The following is an 18,854-nucleotide window of genomic DNA, read 5'->3' as shown; positions in this document are numbered from 1 at the left end:
TTGTCCGCAGGGTCCCACAAATCTGTTGTGACTTGGAAAGATCCTCAAACTCAGTGGTGGGAGGCAGATGTTGAGGTGGAAGGATCCCCTCAGGTAGCTGAGTTGGTCACAGTCATTAGAGCTTTCGAGCGATTCTCTGAACCCTTTAATTTGGTCACCGATTCGGCTTATGTAGCAGCTGTAGTGTCTGGAGTGCAGGATGCAATCCTGCGAGGTGTTTCCAACGATGCCTTGAATAGGTTGCTCTCAAAATTAATTAAGTTAGCATCCCACCAAAAGCAGCCGTTCTATGTGATGCACGTCAGGTCACATACCGACCTGCCGGGGTTCTTGGCCGAGGGCAATAGGCGTGCCGATTCCCTTGCTGCCGCCCCCGTGCAAATGGCGTCACTCCTTGATAAATTCCAACAGGCTAAAATAAGCCACCAGCTCTACCATCAAAATACACCGGGTCTGGTAATACAGTTCCACCTCACCCGAGACCAGGCTCGAGCCATTGTGGCCACATGCCCATCCCGTAAGTCGCTCCCCCTACCATCGGTGAGCGCAGAGGCCAACCCTAGGGGTCTGAAGTCCTGTGAGGTGTGGTAGATGGACGTTACTCACATCCATTCCTTTGGGAGGATGAAGTACGTCCATGTCTCCGTTGACACCTTCTCTGGGGCAGTTTTTGCCTCAGCCCACACAGGGGAGAAAGCCTCAGATATCGAGAAAAGTCTGAAACAGGCTTTCTCTATGCTGGGTGTCCCCAAATAATCAAAACAGATAATGCCCCAGGTTACACCTCCAAGGAGTTCACCAGCTTCCTACAGCAATGGGGAATAGAACACAAGACTGGCATCGCCTGTTCTCCATCAGGCCAGGCCGTGGTGGAGAGGACTCACCAGAGTCTTAAACGGATGTTAAAACAGCAACAGCCGGTAATGAAGGTAGAGTCCCCCCAGGTTCAATTAGCGCGGGCCCTCTTTACCATTAACTTTCTTAACTGCTCCTTTGAATGTTTAAATCCGCCAATCACTCGGCACTTTAACAACTACGAGCAGGGGAAGGTCAGGGAAAAGCTGCCGGTCCTCATTAAAGATCCCGAGACCTGGCGGCAGGAGGGGCCCTATGACTTAGTCACCTGGGGACCAGGATACGCTTGTGTCTCCACGCCCTCAGGCCTGAGATGGGTCCCCTCCAAATTTGTCAGGCCATCAGCCCAAGCCAAACCGGAGAGTCCTCAGGTGGGACATGCTGCCTTCAGAAGGCAGAGAAAATCTTCCCTTTTTGGGTCTACCTCTTCCCTTTCCAGCTCCCTTGGCTCTTTGTTCCCTTTTGAGCTAGACCTCCCCTACCCTGATTATTAATGTATCTTTAAGTTATTTTTCAGAATTTCTCCCAGTTTGGATCTAACCAAGGATGTCACCCACACTAAGCCTCATCCTTCTCACCATCACAATCAACATGAGACTCCAGCTGGCATGCGTTATTCCTCAGCCTCAGGCTAACATGTGGACTACGTTGGCCAAATGCTGTATGAATCTAAGTTCTAAGGCTGAGGACATCCGTGCCACCATAGACAAAATGCAAAATATGATAACACATCTCAAGAAAGAATCATCACACTGGCTGGGGTCTCTTTTAGAAGGATGGGGACTCTGGTTAGATCCAATCCATGGTTCGAACTGGACTTTTACTTTTGTTGGCCCCTGTTGTATTTGTCATTTGCTTTAGTATTATATAAGTTATTTTTACTTCTCTCTTCCCTTTCCTTTTAAACAAAAAAAGGGGAAGATGTGGAGTTGCGCTTTTATATGTTTTATTACATCTTTATTCTCTCATGGTTTGTTCCAGTGTTGCCCATACTGTATTGGTTTCTCCCTGAGTTTTCCTGCCTTCCCTCATGTGTCAGTCTCCCTAAAAAATGCCAAGTCAGTCCCCTGTCCCCTCCCACGTGCCTTGTCTATCACTTGGTGCCCCTTCCCCTACCTCTAGAAACTTCCATCCAGAGCAATGAGTGATTGGATGAGGGCCTGCAACCCCTCCCCTGTCTACCCCTCACTGGATCCCCCAGATGTCAATCCCCACAAGAGTCACTCCTGTCTGTTCCCCACTGGCTGATCGGCCCCCCTCCCTCTCCCTATGGAACATGTTGCCAGCACCCCCGAGTTGCTCTTGCTGGCTGGCCCCCTCTGATGCTGTTGGATCCACAGGAGCTCAATAAACATCGGATTTTTGCCCCCAACAAGTGCCTCTCCTCATTTCCTCGCCGTTGGAATCAGCAGCGACCTCAGGACCCACCAAGCACTCTCCAAAGCCCAGCTGGGTACAGCGGAGGGTGCTTCCACTCGCCCTACTCGCCCCGCAGGAGAGCTAGCCGGGGCTGAGGACAGGGGTCTGGGGCGGGGCCGTGGCACCCCTCTTTTAGAACTTCCTCTCTCCTTGAGCATCCTCTTTTCTCTCCCCTACCCTCTTAAGGTTTGCCACGTGCTGCATCTGGCAGCATGAGGCAGGACCTTTCTGCATTCCCAATAAACCTCCTTCTCTAAGAGCAGCCTTGAGAGATCTCTGTCTACATTCACCCAAACCGTCCTGGAGTAGCAGAAATATTCAACAGACTGGCGCCCAACGTGGAAAAGGAATCCAGATGTCTGTGAAAATGTCTCCAGCCCTTCTACCTGTGGGACACATCTCAATGCACGGTAACTAAATTACCTGTGGTAGCCTCCTCATCATTGTCGTGAGCACGGCATTTCGTTACTAGGCAACATTGTAGCCGGAGCTCTTTAAAGAATTGCCGAGGCAATCATTGCTCAAGCACCCCAGCACGCCAGCTCGTTTCTAAGTAGTGAGCTTTCAGAGCTCTTGGAAGATTCCTGCCTCGAGTACAGGTAACGCTGCGGAGTTGCAGTGACCCTGAGCTCTGTGAGGAGCCTTGTGGCACACCGCCACGTGCAGAGAGCACTGCCTGCACTGGAAGCCCTGAGGGGGAAGTCTGGAGCTCCCGAGCACGGAAAACCCGTCCCGGAGAGACGTCTGAATCCGGAGCTCTCGGGGACCCCCGCAGTGTCCTGAGCTCTGACAGGAGGTACGTCAGAGCTCAACAGAGGACCCTGCTTTCACGACATCGAGGTGAGCTACACAGGTCTAAAAAATGGGACAATCCCACTCTGCCCTTGATAGAGATCTCTATAAGCAACTTAACCATCTCTTATGTAGCTGTAACAGTGCTTTGTCTAAGAAAGAGTTAAAAAGCCTCTTGTAATGGGTCCTGCTTAACTTCCCTAACACTAAGAGGTCAGCTGCCTTTACCAGAGAATTTTGGGACTCAGCTGGAAATAGACTTTTTATTGATATTTCACGACAGTATCCTAACGCTTGTGATTTGCTCCCAGCTTTTAGAGCCGTGGCCGAATTGTTTGCCCCACAGAAACCGGACCCAGCCACGTCACCCGTTGGCGCGGTTTCTGATGACCCTGCCCTCACCATGGGTCTCCCCCACGCAGCCCCCTCCGCCCCTGCGCCCCCTTCGCCGCTTTCCCTGCCACGCCCCCATCCTCCACCCCGCGCCACTCGGCGCCAACTCTCACAGTTTCGGCTGGCACGGCCGCCCCAGCCCCCCAGCCTGTGCCCTCAGCGGCGTCCCTGGCTGCAGCGGTCGCTACTTTCACTGGCCTATTACAAAACAACGTTTTGTACAAATAATTGAACCGGCGCTAGCCGGATCCGGCTTGCCGCAGCCTCCCGCGGGAATCCCCGAGGTCTGGGGCGAGATGCCACCCGCGCCGCGACAGCACGTGACCACAGCCCCAGTCCCAGCGCCACGGCAGCGATCAGTGGGAAGCCCCACGCTGCCGCTCCCCCAGCCAGAGCTCCCCCAACCACAGGGGGATGCCCTGGAGCCCCAGATCAAGAACCCGCCACCTCCCACACCCATGAACACGCGACAGTTGCCCGGCGGCACCTCCCCGACCCCCGAGCCCCCCGGACCCTCCAGTTGCGAGGAAGACACGGCCACCCTGATGCCTCGCTGTGCGGACTCAGTGACGCGCCCCGTGAATGCGCAGTTCACGATGCCCCCAGTCCAGCCGCTCCCTGTCGCCCCTGCGGCGCCTGATGCAGCCCCCCGTTTTCCATGCACACCATGCTGCGGTCTGCACTCAGCCGGCGTCCCTGCACCCTCCGGCGGTGATGCCAAGGCCCCGAGAGCTGGAAGGGGGGGCCCTGCTGCTGCTGCCGCGGCTGGTACCACCACTTCCAGGCTCACCGCCACGTCCCTCCGCAGGGACACGCCCAATACTTCTTACAGCCGCATCACAAATAGTTCCGCCCACACCGCCGCCCTCGCAGCCTCTGGAAACCTCAGCTGTAGATCCACCAGCAGCTTCTCTGCTGCCAGTAGCTCCTGCATCCAGTTCACACAATAATCCACCACAGCTTGGCATGCAGCGAGAAAGAGAAGAATGGACCCTAGCAGCTGCTTTGACAAATACAGGACACACAGAACTCTGTGGTACCCCTGCCAATACTACCCCCACTGCCTCAGTTTCACAGGATTCCCAAAAAGGTGTTGATAACCTCCAACTGTTAGACTGGCATGCATTCAGACGTGATATTCACAAAGAAGACAGTCTGAATCCCCAGTCCATGCCTGTGGCATTCAGCCAGAAACCTGGTGGTCCCAGAGAATGGACAGTTGTCCCATCTCACGATGAGAGAAAATTACTAAAAGCAGCAAATAATGGTGGTATCCCCTTTTCTAATGGTAAACAACTCTTGAAAAGTACCATAGAAAAAACATGAAACCCTAAAGCGCAGCTTATTAAAACAGAAAAGGGGAATTTATCAGGCCACACCTCAAAAGAAGTTGAGCAATGCCCTGTATGCTCACAATTTTCTAAATAGCTCTGAAGGAGAGTCTCACCCCTTGATTTATAGACATTTTCTGAACAACAAAAGAGCAAAAATAAAAGGGCACCCCTCAGTCTTAATCAAAACCTTACACCCAGGACAAATAGAAGGTCCATGCAAATTTGTAACATGGGGGAGAGGGTTTGCTTGTGTTTTCACAGGTGAAGGATTCAAATGGGTCCCAGCGAAGTATGTGAAGCCCGCTGGCACCTCCATACCAGGCAGTGTTTCTGCAAGTCTAAGCCAAGAGGCAAAAGCTCAGACTTGAACTGTGCAGAGCCAAGAAGAAATGACCTGCCAAAAACAGCCCAAGAAAAGAATGGAGATTTTTTGTTTGCGCGCACATGTTGCTTTTGTTCCCTTGTTGTTGCTCTTGTTCTTTTGTTTTAGTTTTCATAATAAAGTTTCACCTGCAAGCCAACCCAAGACAAATGCCTGGGTTGCTTTAGCCAAGTCTGCAGGCTCTGGTACCATCTCTTTAGCTGACATATACCTTTTTCAATCTGTTCAATCAAAGAACCTTCCCCAGAAGGTTTTGATAATGCTACCTCAGCTAAATTCTTCCATTATACTAAAACAGTAAAACAAGTTAAAATGTTGGCTCAGTAAAGAAATCAGTGCCACCCCTACTATAATCTGTAATCTATCTGAACAGTTTATCTGATGGTTTGAGCTTTGCACCTTGGCTGAAGGAACTCTGTTAAGTAAGCTTGATTGTTTTAAAAGTAATAAGTGTAGTTTCAGTAGCAATATCCTATATAGCTCAGAGTGTGCAACAAATAGTTATTAAGTCAGTGTTTAGCTTTCAAATGGTTTAACGAAACGGGGAAGATAGATAAATATGATTATCCATAAATAACACAGCCAGGATGAGAACAGTTTTCCCAGCTGGCCGGACAGCATCCTTGCCTACGTATGGGTCCAGGGGTCAAGTGGACTGTTCCATCTCACACCCCAAAAGATGTATGGTTCACCCGCACCTCTGTCCCTCCCCTAAAAAATCAAGTGCCTGTAACCCCATTGGCCCGAGCCTTGTTCCAGCCCACCCTGAACCTCTTTGAAAAGGGGACTTCGAGTGGCACATGCTCTCTTGGATCTTCTCCTCCCTTGGAACCTCCTCCCCCTCTAGGAGCTTCCCTTCTCCTAGAGCATCCTTTTGTCTCTCCCTTCCTCCACCTCTTTGAGCCTTGCCACATGCCGCATCTGGCAGCACGAGACAGGACTTTTCTTCACCCCCAATAAACCTCTTTCCCCAAGAGCAAACTTCAGAGATCTCTGCCCCCATTCATCTACACCATGCTGGAGCCTGATATTTTTTAAAGTTAAGCCAATGTCCCCCCCCATGTCCGTGTCCACCGCATGTCCCCACCCATATCCGTGTCCCCTGACGTCCCCATCCACGCCCGGATCGCCACCATTTCCCCATTCATGGCTCTCCCCCTCCCCAGCTGCTGCAGTGCCGGATTCCTTCAGCCCGGTTCACTCCCGACGTCGTCGGCGAGAGCGGCCGCCCCCAGAAAGCTGCTGAACCTGGGCTGCGGCTGTGGGGCACAGATGCTCTACGGCACGGGGGGACTGCGACGAGGGGGGCACAAGGAACAGGGAGAGGTCTCCTGTGTGTTTTCCAAAGGGGCTTATTCCCAGGGGGTCAGGGACAGAAAGACCCTGAACAAAGGCACACAACCACTGACATCCAGGGGAGGCCTTAGGGGCGGCACAGACTTTAACCAGCTGCGAGAAACCTGGGCAGGAACACAAGGCGGGGATCCAATGTTTAACCCAAGAGGGGATTGCAGGGGAGGAGAACAACTGAAACCAATTCTTGGGGCCTCCTCCAAAGATACAAAATGGAGAGGGAAGTTTCTAGAGAAAGGGGCAGGCACGGGAAGGGTGTTGACACTCAATGGGAGCAGGGACAGAGAAGAATAGGGCAGGTCTTTGGGGAGAGGGACACCTTGGGCAAAAACACCAACATAGGAGAGATAGGAACAACACATGGGCTACAAATTTGCTCTAAAAATAGAAAATGGGGAGGGGGTTATGGAACTGACTACTAGGACCGAATGACAACTGAAAGTACACACCGCGACACCCACCCATGCCCGTGTCGCCCATGTCTCCTTCCATGTCCATGACTCCCCATATCACTGTCCAAGGCCATAGCCCCTTCAGCACCCCTTTCATCCAGGTGCCCACACAGAGCCAGGAACATGTGGAGACCACCAGCCAGAGGATCAGCAGCACCATGGGTCACCAAGTCTCTGCCCAACGAGGACCACTGTGCATCATCCCATGGGGGTCCTCCAATGGGGGAAAAAGTTGGAGCAGCACCCAAAGCTCCTCCTGCACACGGAGCACTTATTGGGTTTCCCTTACTGCTGCCTCCCTTGCTGTTGATTCACTGTGAAGGTCTGGGATATGCTCTTCCCACTCTTGAGACACTGTTTAGACTCTTCCCAGTGTGGATCCACTGGTGGGTGAGGTGAGTGGAGATTTTCTTAAAGCCCTTTCATCAGTCAGGGTAGCGGAAGAGCCTCTATTCTGTGTGAATCTGCTGATGCTTGAGGAGACGGTATCTGCTGTGAAATTTCTCCCCACACTCAGAACACTCATAGTGCTTCTCCCCAGTGTGGATCCTCTGGTGGGCAATCAGGTTGGATCTCTGGCTGAAGCTCTTCCCACATTCTGAGCACTTGTAGGGGCAATCCCCAGTGTGCATTGCCTGGTGCATGATCAGGTCAGAGCTGTCACGGAAGCCCTTCCCACATTCCCCACACACATAGGGTCGTATCCCCGTGTGGATCATCTGGTGGCGGTTCAGGTGGGAGCTCTTTGTGAAGCCTTTCCCACATTCTCCACATTTATAGGGCCGTTCCCCGGTGTGAATTCTCTGGTGGCGGATCAAACTGGAGCTCAGCCTGAAGCTCTTCCCACATTCCCCACACTCGTAGGGCCGTTCCCCACTGTGGATCCTCTGGTGGACGATCAGGTGGGAGCTGACACTGAAGCTCTGTCCACATTCCCCACACTCGTAGGGCCGTTCCCCAGTGTGGACTCTCTGGTGGCACATCAGATCAGAGGTGTCCCTGAAGCTTTTCCCACATTCCCCACATGTGTAGGGCCGTTCCCCGGTGTGGATCTTCTGGTGGCGGTACAGGTGGGAGCTGATTCTAAAGCTCTTCCCACATTCCCCGCACTGGTGGATCTTCTTACCATCATGGGACTCCTTTTGGACCACCACCTCAGAGCCCGGGCCAGATCTCTGACTCTCTCCCTCCCATAGCGGGGGCATTTCCTCCTCAGAGAACACTGGGCTGGGTTTGCAGCCCCTGCTCCTGTGGGATCTCCGTGGCTTTTCCTCCCCATTGCATTCCTGCGCTCTCAAGACACTCAAAAAGGTCTCTGCCATGATGTTCTGCTGGGGGAATTTGTCCTCCCTAGTCACCATCTCCAACTCCTTGTCTGGGGGAGGAAGGACAAGGAGAGGATGGGATTTGCCTCCCTGCCAGAGGGAAGGAGATTCCCCCAGTGCCTCCCCAGCAGGAGAGCATCGGCAGCAGGGCTGTCCTGCAGCCGGGAGCTGGGAGATGGAGAAGGAGAGAAGGGGAAATTGGCCCTGATTTCCTCCTCAACTCCGTGGGTGTCCTGGGGCAATTTCTGCTTCAACACAGCCTCCTCCTCTCTCCAGATAAGTCTTGGGAACGGGAAATCCTGCTTTGGAGGAAAAACAAGAATTGAGTGCATTGCCTTTAAGGGCCCCACTGGCCAAGTCCATCCCTACAAGTCAGCGAGTGTCTGGTAGCCAGAAAAACCTCCAAAAATCAAGGAGGAAACCAAAAACCCTCTCCCAGGAGTTCCCTGTTTCCAGTGTCCTTACATATGTCTTTTGAGGTCCCCCTTCCCACAGCTGCTGGGGGGTTCTGTGGGTCCGGGGCATCTCCCTCCTGTCCCGGGTGCTGCTCAGCCATGCAGAGGGGGTTTTGGGCTGAGGGGGTTTGGGAGTCCCAAGGCTCATTCTCCCCTGATTCCAACGTGGCTCCCAGCTGTCCCTGGGCCCCCTTCTCCAGCATCCCCCCACTCCGCGCACTCACGCCTTCCCCCGCTCCCCGACAAGACTTTCAGGCTCCGCCCGCCCGCGCCCACTCATCCCCCGCCTCCACCACCCCTCCAGCCTGCCGCAGCCCCCCCGGCTCTGCTATCGCCCCTCTCCCCACGCCGGGGCTCCCGCCTTTCGTCCCCCGCCCCTCCCGCCCATCCCCAAAACCCATGGCCCGCCCGCCGCTCCGGCCCGAGCGCCACGTGGGCCCCGACAAATCCCCCCGGGGCCATTTACGGCTCAGCTCTGCACTCCGGCAACAGACAAAAACATCCCGTCCTCAGAGAAATTAAAACATTCCCCTCCCTGCGACACCGAAATACATCTGGGACATGACTCCGGAATCGGCGGGGTCCAAACCTCACCAAACAAACCCCAACAAACCCCCCAAAAGAATCCCCTCCCGCAGCTGCCGCCACAGACTCGGGCCGAGCCTCCCCTCCCCGCTCACCTGCGGCACGCAGGGCAATGCGATGCTGCCGGGGCCAGCCGAGCTGCGGGCTCCGCGGGCTCGCCCTGCCACCCCGCAATGCTCCTTCCTTCCTCTGCTCCCCTCCTGCTGCTCCTCTAACCGCTCCTCCTGCTCCTGCTCCTCCCCTTCCTCTCTGCCGCTGCCCTTCCTCCCGCTCCTCCTCCTCCGCTCCCGCCCCGGACCCCCCTTTCGCTCCCCCTCTGCCCCACGGCCGCAGCAGCAGCGGCTCTCGGGCAGGGCGAGAAACCCCCCGGAGCCCCCGGCGATGGGCAGGGGGCTCGGGGGCCCCCAGTGCAGACCCGTCCGTCCCGTGCCCCTCCCGCCCAGCCAAAATCCCGCTCCCGGGGCTCGCTGGATGCGAGCGGGCGGCGCAGGTGAGATGCAAGTGGGGAGCGCTGGGCGCTGCGGCTCTGCCCGGGAACTGCGGACTCACCGCTGAGCAGCGTTACAGATACATATTATAATGTTGGCTTCTCGAAAATATTAAAAGGACGTCTATAAGGGTTGTGTTAAAGTAACTCTGTTATAAAAATATAGTTTTTCTTTCTGTTGTTAATTAAGCTTAGTGAAATAGCTGATCTAGTGTGCTTGTGTTGCAATGCCTGCTTGGATGGGATCACATTCAAGGAATACAGGATGAGCACACCTGCTACAGGTATGCACCTATCAGCACTCACCCTCTGAAGACAGCAAGGACTAAGGTCCAAACCTGAAGGTTATGATAAAAATGGACTAAAACCATAACCAGGGAACCCGCTTGCCCTAAAAAGGCAGAACCGAAGAGGAGCTATGCTAAACAATTCTTGGAATATAGAAACGTTGGGAATGCTCTGCTTTCATCTTAGACTTCCTTGTTTCTGCCGGGGCAACTGCTGCTGGCTGTGACTGCCTTTGTGGTTCAGCTGGAACCTGGACAGTTGTAACATCTGTGGGTTCCACAGCTGTACTATTAGACTGTCACTCCTCAAGGCAAAAGGCCGGTTTCTCACCAGCTGGGGAAATGCACTCCTTCAGCATCTCTCGCATCTTCTTAACCAGAACCCTCACCCAATCTGGGCGGTTCATTTCTGAGGTGGGCTGTGGGGCAGGGTCAAGCTCTGGAGCAGCAGCATCTCAAGTCCCTGGGGCAGTGTCAGGTTCTGCAGGAGCATCCCTAGCCTCTGGTGTAGGTGTGAGGGTAGTTATCCAGGTTGATCTTCCCTTATCTCTGAGTGCTAAATATAACAGGCAGATCAGCAACACCACCCATTGTATGATATCATTATGTCTAGGTTCGACAAGACAGGAATCTGCGAAGGAGGGCTAAAGCCTCCTGTGCAATGGAGAAGGTAAACCCCCTCCCTCCGAATTACTAGGAGTTTTAAATCAAAAGGCTCTCAGGCAAAGATATGGGAATGGGAGTAACAATTCTTTACTAGGAGAAAACTAGACAACAATTTAAAAAGGCAAATGCAATCGGTACAAACAAAACCAGTGAAAAAGTCCAGAACCTGAGGATTCGGGGTGCCAGTAGCAGTCCTGCTGGGACGATTGCTCCCCTTGCAGTGGTTGATGAATTGCAGCTGCAGTGGTGATCTTTAGAAGGGTATAGTTTTCCTCTGAAGATCTGGTGGCAGTGGGGCCGGTCTTCCTCTGCGCCGGGGTTGCCTCCGAGCTCCTCCGCCGTCGCCTCAGCGCGCTCCGGCTGCTTCGCTGAGAGTGCCGCCAAAGAGAGCTGCTTCTCTGGCAATCCCCCAAAGTAAAGAGCTGCTCTGTCCCCAAAAAGGTACCCCCTTATATCCAATAAAAGAGTGCTTGGCTTCCCCCTCTGGGTGGAACATCTCACAATAGGATGGTGTTATGTTACCAGCTCTGCATTGAATCAGTCAATGGCCCACTAACGAACCATTACCTCTTAGGAGCAAAACCGGTTCTTGGAAAAGATAACAAACCTGCCCAACAGGTTTGCCTTCAACAGATGGCAAATAGAATACAAGCTTATCTTACAACCCAGGACACATTAGCACTTAGAGAGGATCTTAACCCTTTGAGAGCTGGTGGAGCAGACCCAAAAAGATGGTTAAGAGGCTGGGAGAAAGTTTCCCCAGGTGCTATTTCCTCGCAGTAGGTACCATTATTAAAGTAACCCCAAAAACATACAGTTAGTGTGTGATAGCTATGAATCCATGTACCTGCCTTCCAGAGGAAATTAAAGATCCATGAATTCCTTACTCAATTAACCCAGAAGCCAAACTTGATAACAGACACAGTAGCCTTAGTTATAGGACCCATTTTTAGATAAGGGTCTGCAAATGGGAAAAGTATAGCTACGATCACATGACACCCAAACCAAGGTAAACTAGACCACATGGTGATGCTTAAGATGTTTCTACACACAACAACAACAAAAACAAAACCAAATTACTTAAGAACTGTTAATCCTTTTTCCCTCTCAATGCCCTCGGGCCCCACGTTGGTGCGCCAAAATCTGTCTTGGTTTGACAAGACAGGAGTCTGTGAAAGAGGGCAAAGCCTCCTGTGCAATGGAGAAGGCAAACTCCCCCCTCCCTCCGAATTACCAGGATCTTTAAATTAAAAGGCTCTCAGGCAAAGATATGGGAATGGGAGTAACAATTCTTTTCTAGGAGAAAACTAGACAACAATTTAAAAAGGCAAATGCAATTGGTACAAATAAAAACTAGTGATAAAGTCCACAACCTGAGGAGTCGGGGTGTTGGTAGCAGTCCGGTTGAAATGACAGCTGCTCCTCTTGCATTGGCTGATGAATTGCAGCTGCAGTGGTGATCTTTAGAAGGTATAGTTTTCTCTGAAGATCTGGTGGCAGTCGGGTCGGGCTTCCTCTGCGCCGGGGCCGCCTCCGAGCTCTGCCGCCGCTGCCTCAGCGCGCTCCGGCTGCTTCGCTGCGAGAGCCGCCCAAGGAGCTGCTTCTCTGGAAATCCCCCAAAGAGAGAGCTGCTCTGTCCCCAAAAAGTTACCACTTTATACCATAAAAGAGTGCTTGGCTTCCCCCTCTGGGTGGAACACCTCACAATGGGATGGTGTTACATTTACCAGCCCTGCAGTGAGTCAGTCAATGGTGTATAAACAAACCATTACCTCTACAGGGCAAACCATTGTCTTTGGAAGAGATAACAAACCTGCCCAACCCCCAACAGATGGCAAATAGAATACAAGCTTATCTTACAAACCAGGACAGACTAAGGTCCAAACCTGAAGGTTATGATAAAAATGGACTAAAACCATAACCAGGGAACCCGCTTGCCCTAAAAAGGCAGAACCGAAGAGGAGCTATGCTAAACAGTTCTTGGAATATAGAAAATAGATTTAGGAAAAATTGTACTTATAATGTAAGTTTAATAAAATTTACTTTGATTAGTTATTCTAATAATTATTAGAATTATTAGAATTTTATAAACTTTACTTATAATTATTATATAATTGTACTTATGTCATAATTGTTTATTAATATGGAACAGACTTATGCATTTCAAATGGTATCTCAAGGATGTTTCCCAAATAACAGGGGTGCTCTTGGCTAAGAGTGAAGACACAGCAGGGGCAAAATATCTTTGCTTGATGGTTGTTGTCTCCTATTGTCCTTTATTAAACTTTTAAATTTTCACAGGAGACTAGACTTGTGTTTCACAGGAAATTGGTCAGTGCATCCTCTGGCAGGAATTGGAAAAGGCGCTGCGCTCTGCGAGACTCCCTGGCATCTGCCGAGTCCGAGCCAGAGATCTTTCCTAATTCTTTATGTCCCTGAGACCTCTTTCCTATTTCTCTACCTCACATTTCCTGGTCAATACTATCTGCAGTAAAATACATGATCAATAGAACCAGTGGGTTCTGGTGCTGTGGTCTCATTTGCACCTTCCCTGGGGTAGAGGTGTCTTTCCCTCTGGGACTGCAGCCCATGGCCAGGGTCCCTACATATTCATACTTAGGGCACACGGAATTTTACTCTGCTTCTTTGGAGAAGATTTGATCCTTAGGAGGACACTGCTTTTAATCTTCGTTTATGTAGAGATCTTCTAAAATTTTGGGATGAATTGGAATTTCAGAGATTTAGCGGTCCCACCATCAGGGGAACCACAGCAGGGGCTGCCACACCTTTTCCTCGCAGTCGTTCTGGGATTCTCTCAGAGACTCACTTTCCTTTTCTACTTCCCACAGCTTTGAGCAGGGAATGGGCTGGAAAATGTCCAGCAAAGCCACCTCTGCTGTCTGCTCTGGTAGCCTACCACACAGCTTCTGGACCTTGCCACCTGCCCCACCAGAGCTCCCTTGGGAAGCAGGGCAGAAGCAGCCCCTGGGAGCCTTGGGAATTCCCCTTCTGGATCCATGGCACACAGCGAAGTGCTTTGGAATTTCACTTTCCATGACACGGCACTCCACATCCCTCCCAAGAACCCTCAACTGGATCAAACCCACCATCCTCCACATTCCCTGGGAGTTCATCCCATGTCCCGCCCATGTCCGTGTCCCCTGACGTCCCCATCCACGCCCGGATCGCCACCATATCCCCATTCATGGCTCTCCCCCTCCCCAGCTGCTGCGGTGCCGGATTCCTTCAGCCCGGTTCACTCCCGACGCCGTTGGCGAGAGCAGCCGCCCCCAGAAAGCTGCTGAACCTGGGCTGCGGCTGTGGGGCACAGATGCTCTACGGCACGGGGGGACTGCGATGAGGGGGGCACAAGGAACAGGGAGAGGTCTCCTGTGTGTTTTCCAAAGGGGCTTATTCCCAGGGGGTCAGGGACAGAAAGACCCTGAACAAAGGCACACAACCACTGACATCCAGGGGAGGCCTTAGGGGCGGCACAGTCTTTAACCAGCTGCGAGAAACCAGGGCAGGAACACAAGGCGGGGATCCAATGTTTAACCCAAGAGGGGATTGCAGGGGAGGAGAACAACTGAAACCAATCCTTGGGGCCTCCTCCAAGGATACAAAATGGAGAGGGAAGTTTCTAGAGAAAGGGGCAGGCACTCTAGGGAAGGGGGTGACACTCAATGGGAGCAGGGACAGAGAAGAATAGGGCAGGTCTTTGGGGAGAGGGACACCTTGGGCAAAAACACCAACATAGGAGAGATAGGAACAACACATAGGCAACAAATTTGCTATAAAAATATAAAAGAGGGAGGGGGTTATGGAACTGACTACTAGGACCGAATGACAATCGAAAATACACACCACGACACCCACTCATGCCTGTGTCACCCATGTCTCCTTCCATGTCCATGACTCCCCATATCACTGTCCAAGGCCATAGCCCCTTCATCTCCTCTTGCATCCAGGTGCCCAAACAGAGCCAGGAACATGTGGAGACCACCAGCCACTGGATCGCCAGCACCATGGATCTCAAAGTCTTTGCCCAAGGAGGACCACTGTGCATCATCCCATGGGGGTCCTCCAATGGGGGATGGAATTGGAGCAGCGCCCAAAGGTCCTCTCCCACACAAAGTACTTGTTGGGCTTCCCTTACTCCTGCCTCCGTTGCTGGTGGGTCACTGTAAAGGTCCGGGATACGCTCTTTCCACTCTTGGGACACTGTTAGGGAATCTCCCCAGCGTGGATCCACTGGGGGGTGACACAAGTCGAGATTTTCCTAAAGCCCCTCCCACACTCAGAGCTGCGCAAGCGCCTCTATTCTGTGTGAATCTGCTGATGCTTGAGGAGATGATATCTTCTCTGAAACCTCTTCCCACACTCTGAACACTGATAGTGCTTCTCCCCAGTGTGGATCCTCTGGTGAACAATCAGGCTGGATCTCTGGCTAAAGCTTTTCCCACATTCTGAGCACTTGTAGGGCCTCTCCCCAGTGTGGATCCTCTGGTGCACAATTAGGTTGGCGCTCTGGCTGAAGCATTTTCCACATTCCCCGCACTTGTAGGGCTTCTCCCCAGTGTGGATCCTCTGGTGGACAATAAGGTTGGCGCTCTGGCTGAATCTTTTCCCACATTCCCCACACTTGTATGGCTTCTCCCTGGTGTGGATCCTCTGGTGGACCATCAGCTTGAAGTTCTCCATGAAGCTCTTCCCACATTCTGAGCACGTGTAGGGGCTTTCCCCAGTGTGCATTGCCTGGTGCATGATCAGGCGAGTGCTGTCACGGAAGCCCTTCCCACATTCCCCACACACATAGGGTCGTATCCCCATGTGGATCATCTGGTGGCGATGCAGGTGGGAGCTGCTTGTGAAGCCTTTCTCACATTCTCCACATTTATAGGGCCGTTCCCCGGTGTGAATCCTCTGGTGGTGGATCAAACCGGAGCTCAGCCTGAAGCTCTTCCCACATTCCCCACACTCGTAGGGCCGTTCCCCACTGTGGATCCTCTGGTGGACGATCAGGTGGGAGCTGACGCTGAAGCTCTGTCCACATTCCCCACACTCGTAGGGCCGTTCCCCAGTGTGGACTCTCTGGTGGCACATCAGATCAGAGGTCTCCCTGAAGCTTTTCCCACATTCCCCACATGTGTAGGGCCGTTCCCCAGTGTGGATCTTCTGGTGGCGGTACAGGTGGGAGCTGATCCTGAACCTCTCCCCACATTCCCCACACTCGTAGGGCCTTTCCCCTGTGTGGATCTTCTGGTGGCAGACCAGGAGGGAACGCTTGGGGAAACTCTTCCCACATTCCAAGCACTTGTGGGGCTTTTTGCCATCACGGTGCTCTTTATGGACCACCACCTCAGAGCCCTGGCCATATCTCTGGCTGCCTTCCCCACACAGGGTGGATCTTTCCTGCTCCGAGCACTCTGGGCTGGGTTTGCAGCCCCTCCTCCTGCAGGATCTCTGGGGCTTTTCCTCCCTGTTGGATTCCTGCGGTCTTGAGACGCTCAAAACTGCCTCTGCCAGGAGGTTTTGCCGTGGGGATTTGTCCTCCCTGCTCTCCATCCTCAGCTCCTTGTCTGGAGGAGGAAGGACAGGGAGAGGATGGGATTTGCCTCCCTGCCAGAGGGAAGGGCAAGGAGATCCCCCCAGTGCCTCCCCAGCTGGAGAGCATCGGCAGCAGGGCTGTCCTGCAGCCGGGGGCCCTGCTGGGCTGGAAGATGGAGCAGGAGACAGGGGGAAAGAGGCACTGCCTTCCTCCTCACCTGCCTGGGGGTCCCGGGGCAATTTCCGCTTCATCACAGCCTCCTCCTCTCTCCAGATAAGTCTTGGGAACGGGAAATCCTGCTTTGGGGGAGAAATAAGAACTGAGTGCACTGCCTTTGAAGGTCCCACTGGCCATGTCCATCCCTACAAGTCACCAAATGTCTGATGGCCAGAAAATCCTCAAAAAATCAAGGAGGAAACAAAAAACCCTCTCCCAGGAGTTCCCTGTTTCCAGTGTCCTTACATTGGGCTTATGGGGGTCCCAATTCTTAGAGCTCCTGGGGGTTCTGTGGGTCCGGGGCATCTCCCGCCTGTCCCGGGTCCTGCTCAGCCATGCCGAGGGAGTTTTGGGCTGAGGGGCTTTGGGAGTCCCAGGGCTCATCCTCCCCTGATTCCAACGTGGCTCCCAGCTGTCCCTGAGCCCCCTTCTCCAGCATCCCCCCCACTCCGCGCACTCACGCCTTCCCCCGCTCCCCGACAAGACTTTCAGGCTCCGCCCGCCCGCGCCCACTCATCCCCCGCCTCCACCACCCCTCCAGCCTGCCGCAGCCCCCCCGGCTCTGCTATCGCCCCTCTCCCCACGCCGGGGCTCCCGCCTTTCGTCCCCCGCCCCTCCCGCCCATCCCCAAAACCCATGGCCCGCCCGCCGCTCCGGCCCGAGCGCCACGTGGGCCCCGACAAATCCCCCCGGGGCCATTTACGGCTCAGCTCTGCACTCCGGCAACAGACAAAAACATCCCCTCCTCAGAGAATCTAAAACATTCCCCTCCCTGCGACACCGAAATCTGGGACATCACCGACATCTGGGACATGACTCCGGAATCGGCGGGGTCCAAACCTCACCAAACAAACCCCAACAAACCCCCCAAAAGAATCCCCTCCCGCAGCTGCCGCCACAGACTCGGGCCGAGCCTCCCCTCCCCGCTCACCTGCGGCACGCAGGGCAATGCGATGCTGCCGGGGCCAGCCGAGCTGCGGGCTCCGCGGGCTCGCCCTGCCACCCCGCAATGCTCCTTCCTTCCTCTGCTCCCCTCCTGCTGCTCCTCTTCCCGCTCCTCCTGCTCCTGCTCCTCCCCTTCCTCTCTGCCGCTGCCCTTCCTCCCGCTCCTCCTCCTCCGCTCCCGCCCCGGACCCCCCTTTCGCTCCCCCTCTGCCCCACGGCCGCAGCAGCAGCGGCTCTCGGGCAGGGCGAGAAGCCCCCCGGAGCCCCCGGCGATGGGCTCAGGATTCAAAGTATGCTTTTTAGGTAGTACACACGTTTGGAAGATTTTGGGAAGAAAGGGATTTACTCAATCCAAAAGAAAAGGGACTGGTACATGAGAGACTCATTGAAACTTCCTGAAGAGTTAGGTGTAGTACGCATTAAAGGATATCAAGGGGGAATGGTTTTAAACATAGAGGGAATAAGTTGGCAGATCAAAAGGTTAGAGATGCAGCAGAAAATGGGAGCAAAAGAGTTATGTTAATTCTGACTCCCGATAAGAAAGTATTGGAAATGTCAAAATTTAGTGAAGTAGAATAAAAGGAATTACATAAAATAGGGGGAAAGCAAGATCCATGTGGGAAATGGAAACTTCCTGATGAGAGGCAGTTTCTTAATAAGTCGCTTAAGAGGAAAATATTCGAAGACATGCATCAAAAAACTCATTGGGGTTTGTGTTATCACTTTTATGAATGGGGTCCCATATGTTCAGTTTCATACAATCAAATACAATGAAGTGGTCACAAAGAGTTATTTTGGCAATGGTTCAGGTAAAGCATAAGCAAAACCGATCGGGATACGGGGAGGGCTTCTCACCCTGCCACCCATTCAAAGGCACAACTTTTGTACTGTGTGCTAATACATATCCATCATTAGTTCCTGTAAATCTCCTCCCAATTTTAATTCTGGAAATCCACATCACTCCACTGCACAGCACACTCTCCCATTGTTGCTTTGGGGTCTTCTGGTCTCTTTGGGGTCTTCTTGGAGGAAGGCTCGCTGTCCTCCTCGCTGTCCTCTGAGTGACCTGGCAGGTTGTGCATGCACATTGAGCTTGATGCATTATGTTCCAATTAAGCCTTATTATTTCATAGATAAGACCACTATTTTCACTTCCCTATCTGGAATGGTCCCGATTTTATTCATATTGAAGGTAAATCCTGCTCTGAGAGTTGTCTTTTAGCTTCAGTTGTTGCCAATTTTGGTTTGGGGGTCAGTTCCTGACTTCCTCCATCCCAAGGCCGAATCCAGCTCCTGCATCCTGCTTCCCACATGTATTCTTGAAGAAACCCATCTGCTTTGTAACACTAATAACATCCAC

At 53.0% G+C, this 18,854-nt stretch overlaps 1 protein-coding gene across 1 annotated transcript in view; it reads right to left on the bottom strand.

Moving 5' to 3' along the window:
• The window catches only part of LOC110483670 (uncharacterized), a 32,570-nt gene extending 14,870 nt beyond the window's left edge, over nt 1-17,700 (bottom strand). The window contains 9 exon segments of the mRNA XM_077789466.1: nt 315-393; nt 2,045-2,180; nt 3,916-4,095; nt 4,250-4,387; nt 4,907-4,927; nt 7,435-8,517; nt 15,015-16,364; nt 16,551-16,629; nt 17,481-17,700. Of these exon segments, the coding sequence (XP_077645592.1) occupies nt 315-393; nt 2,045-2,180; nt 3,916-4,095; nt 4,250-4,387; nt 4,907-4,927; nt 7,435-8,517; nt 15,015-16,364; nt 16,551-16,584 (3,021 nt within the window). The 5' untranslated portion in view covers nt 16,585-16,629; nt 17,481-17,700.
• Nucleotides 17,701-18,854: the final 1,154 nt, after the last annotated feature.

This window comes from Lonchura striata, chromosome 34 (genome assembly GCF_046129695.1).
Source record: "Lonchura striata isolate bLonStr1 chromosome 34, bLonStr1.mat, whole genome shotgun sequence".
NCBI lineage: Eukaryota > Metazoa > Chordata > Aves > Passeriformes > Estrildidae > Lonchura > Lonchura striata.
The sequence above is the reverse complement of the archived record's forward strand: the minus strand, read 5'-3'. Positions and strand labels throughout refer to the sequence as shown.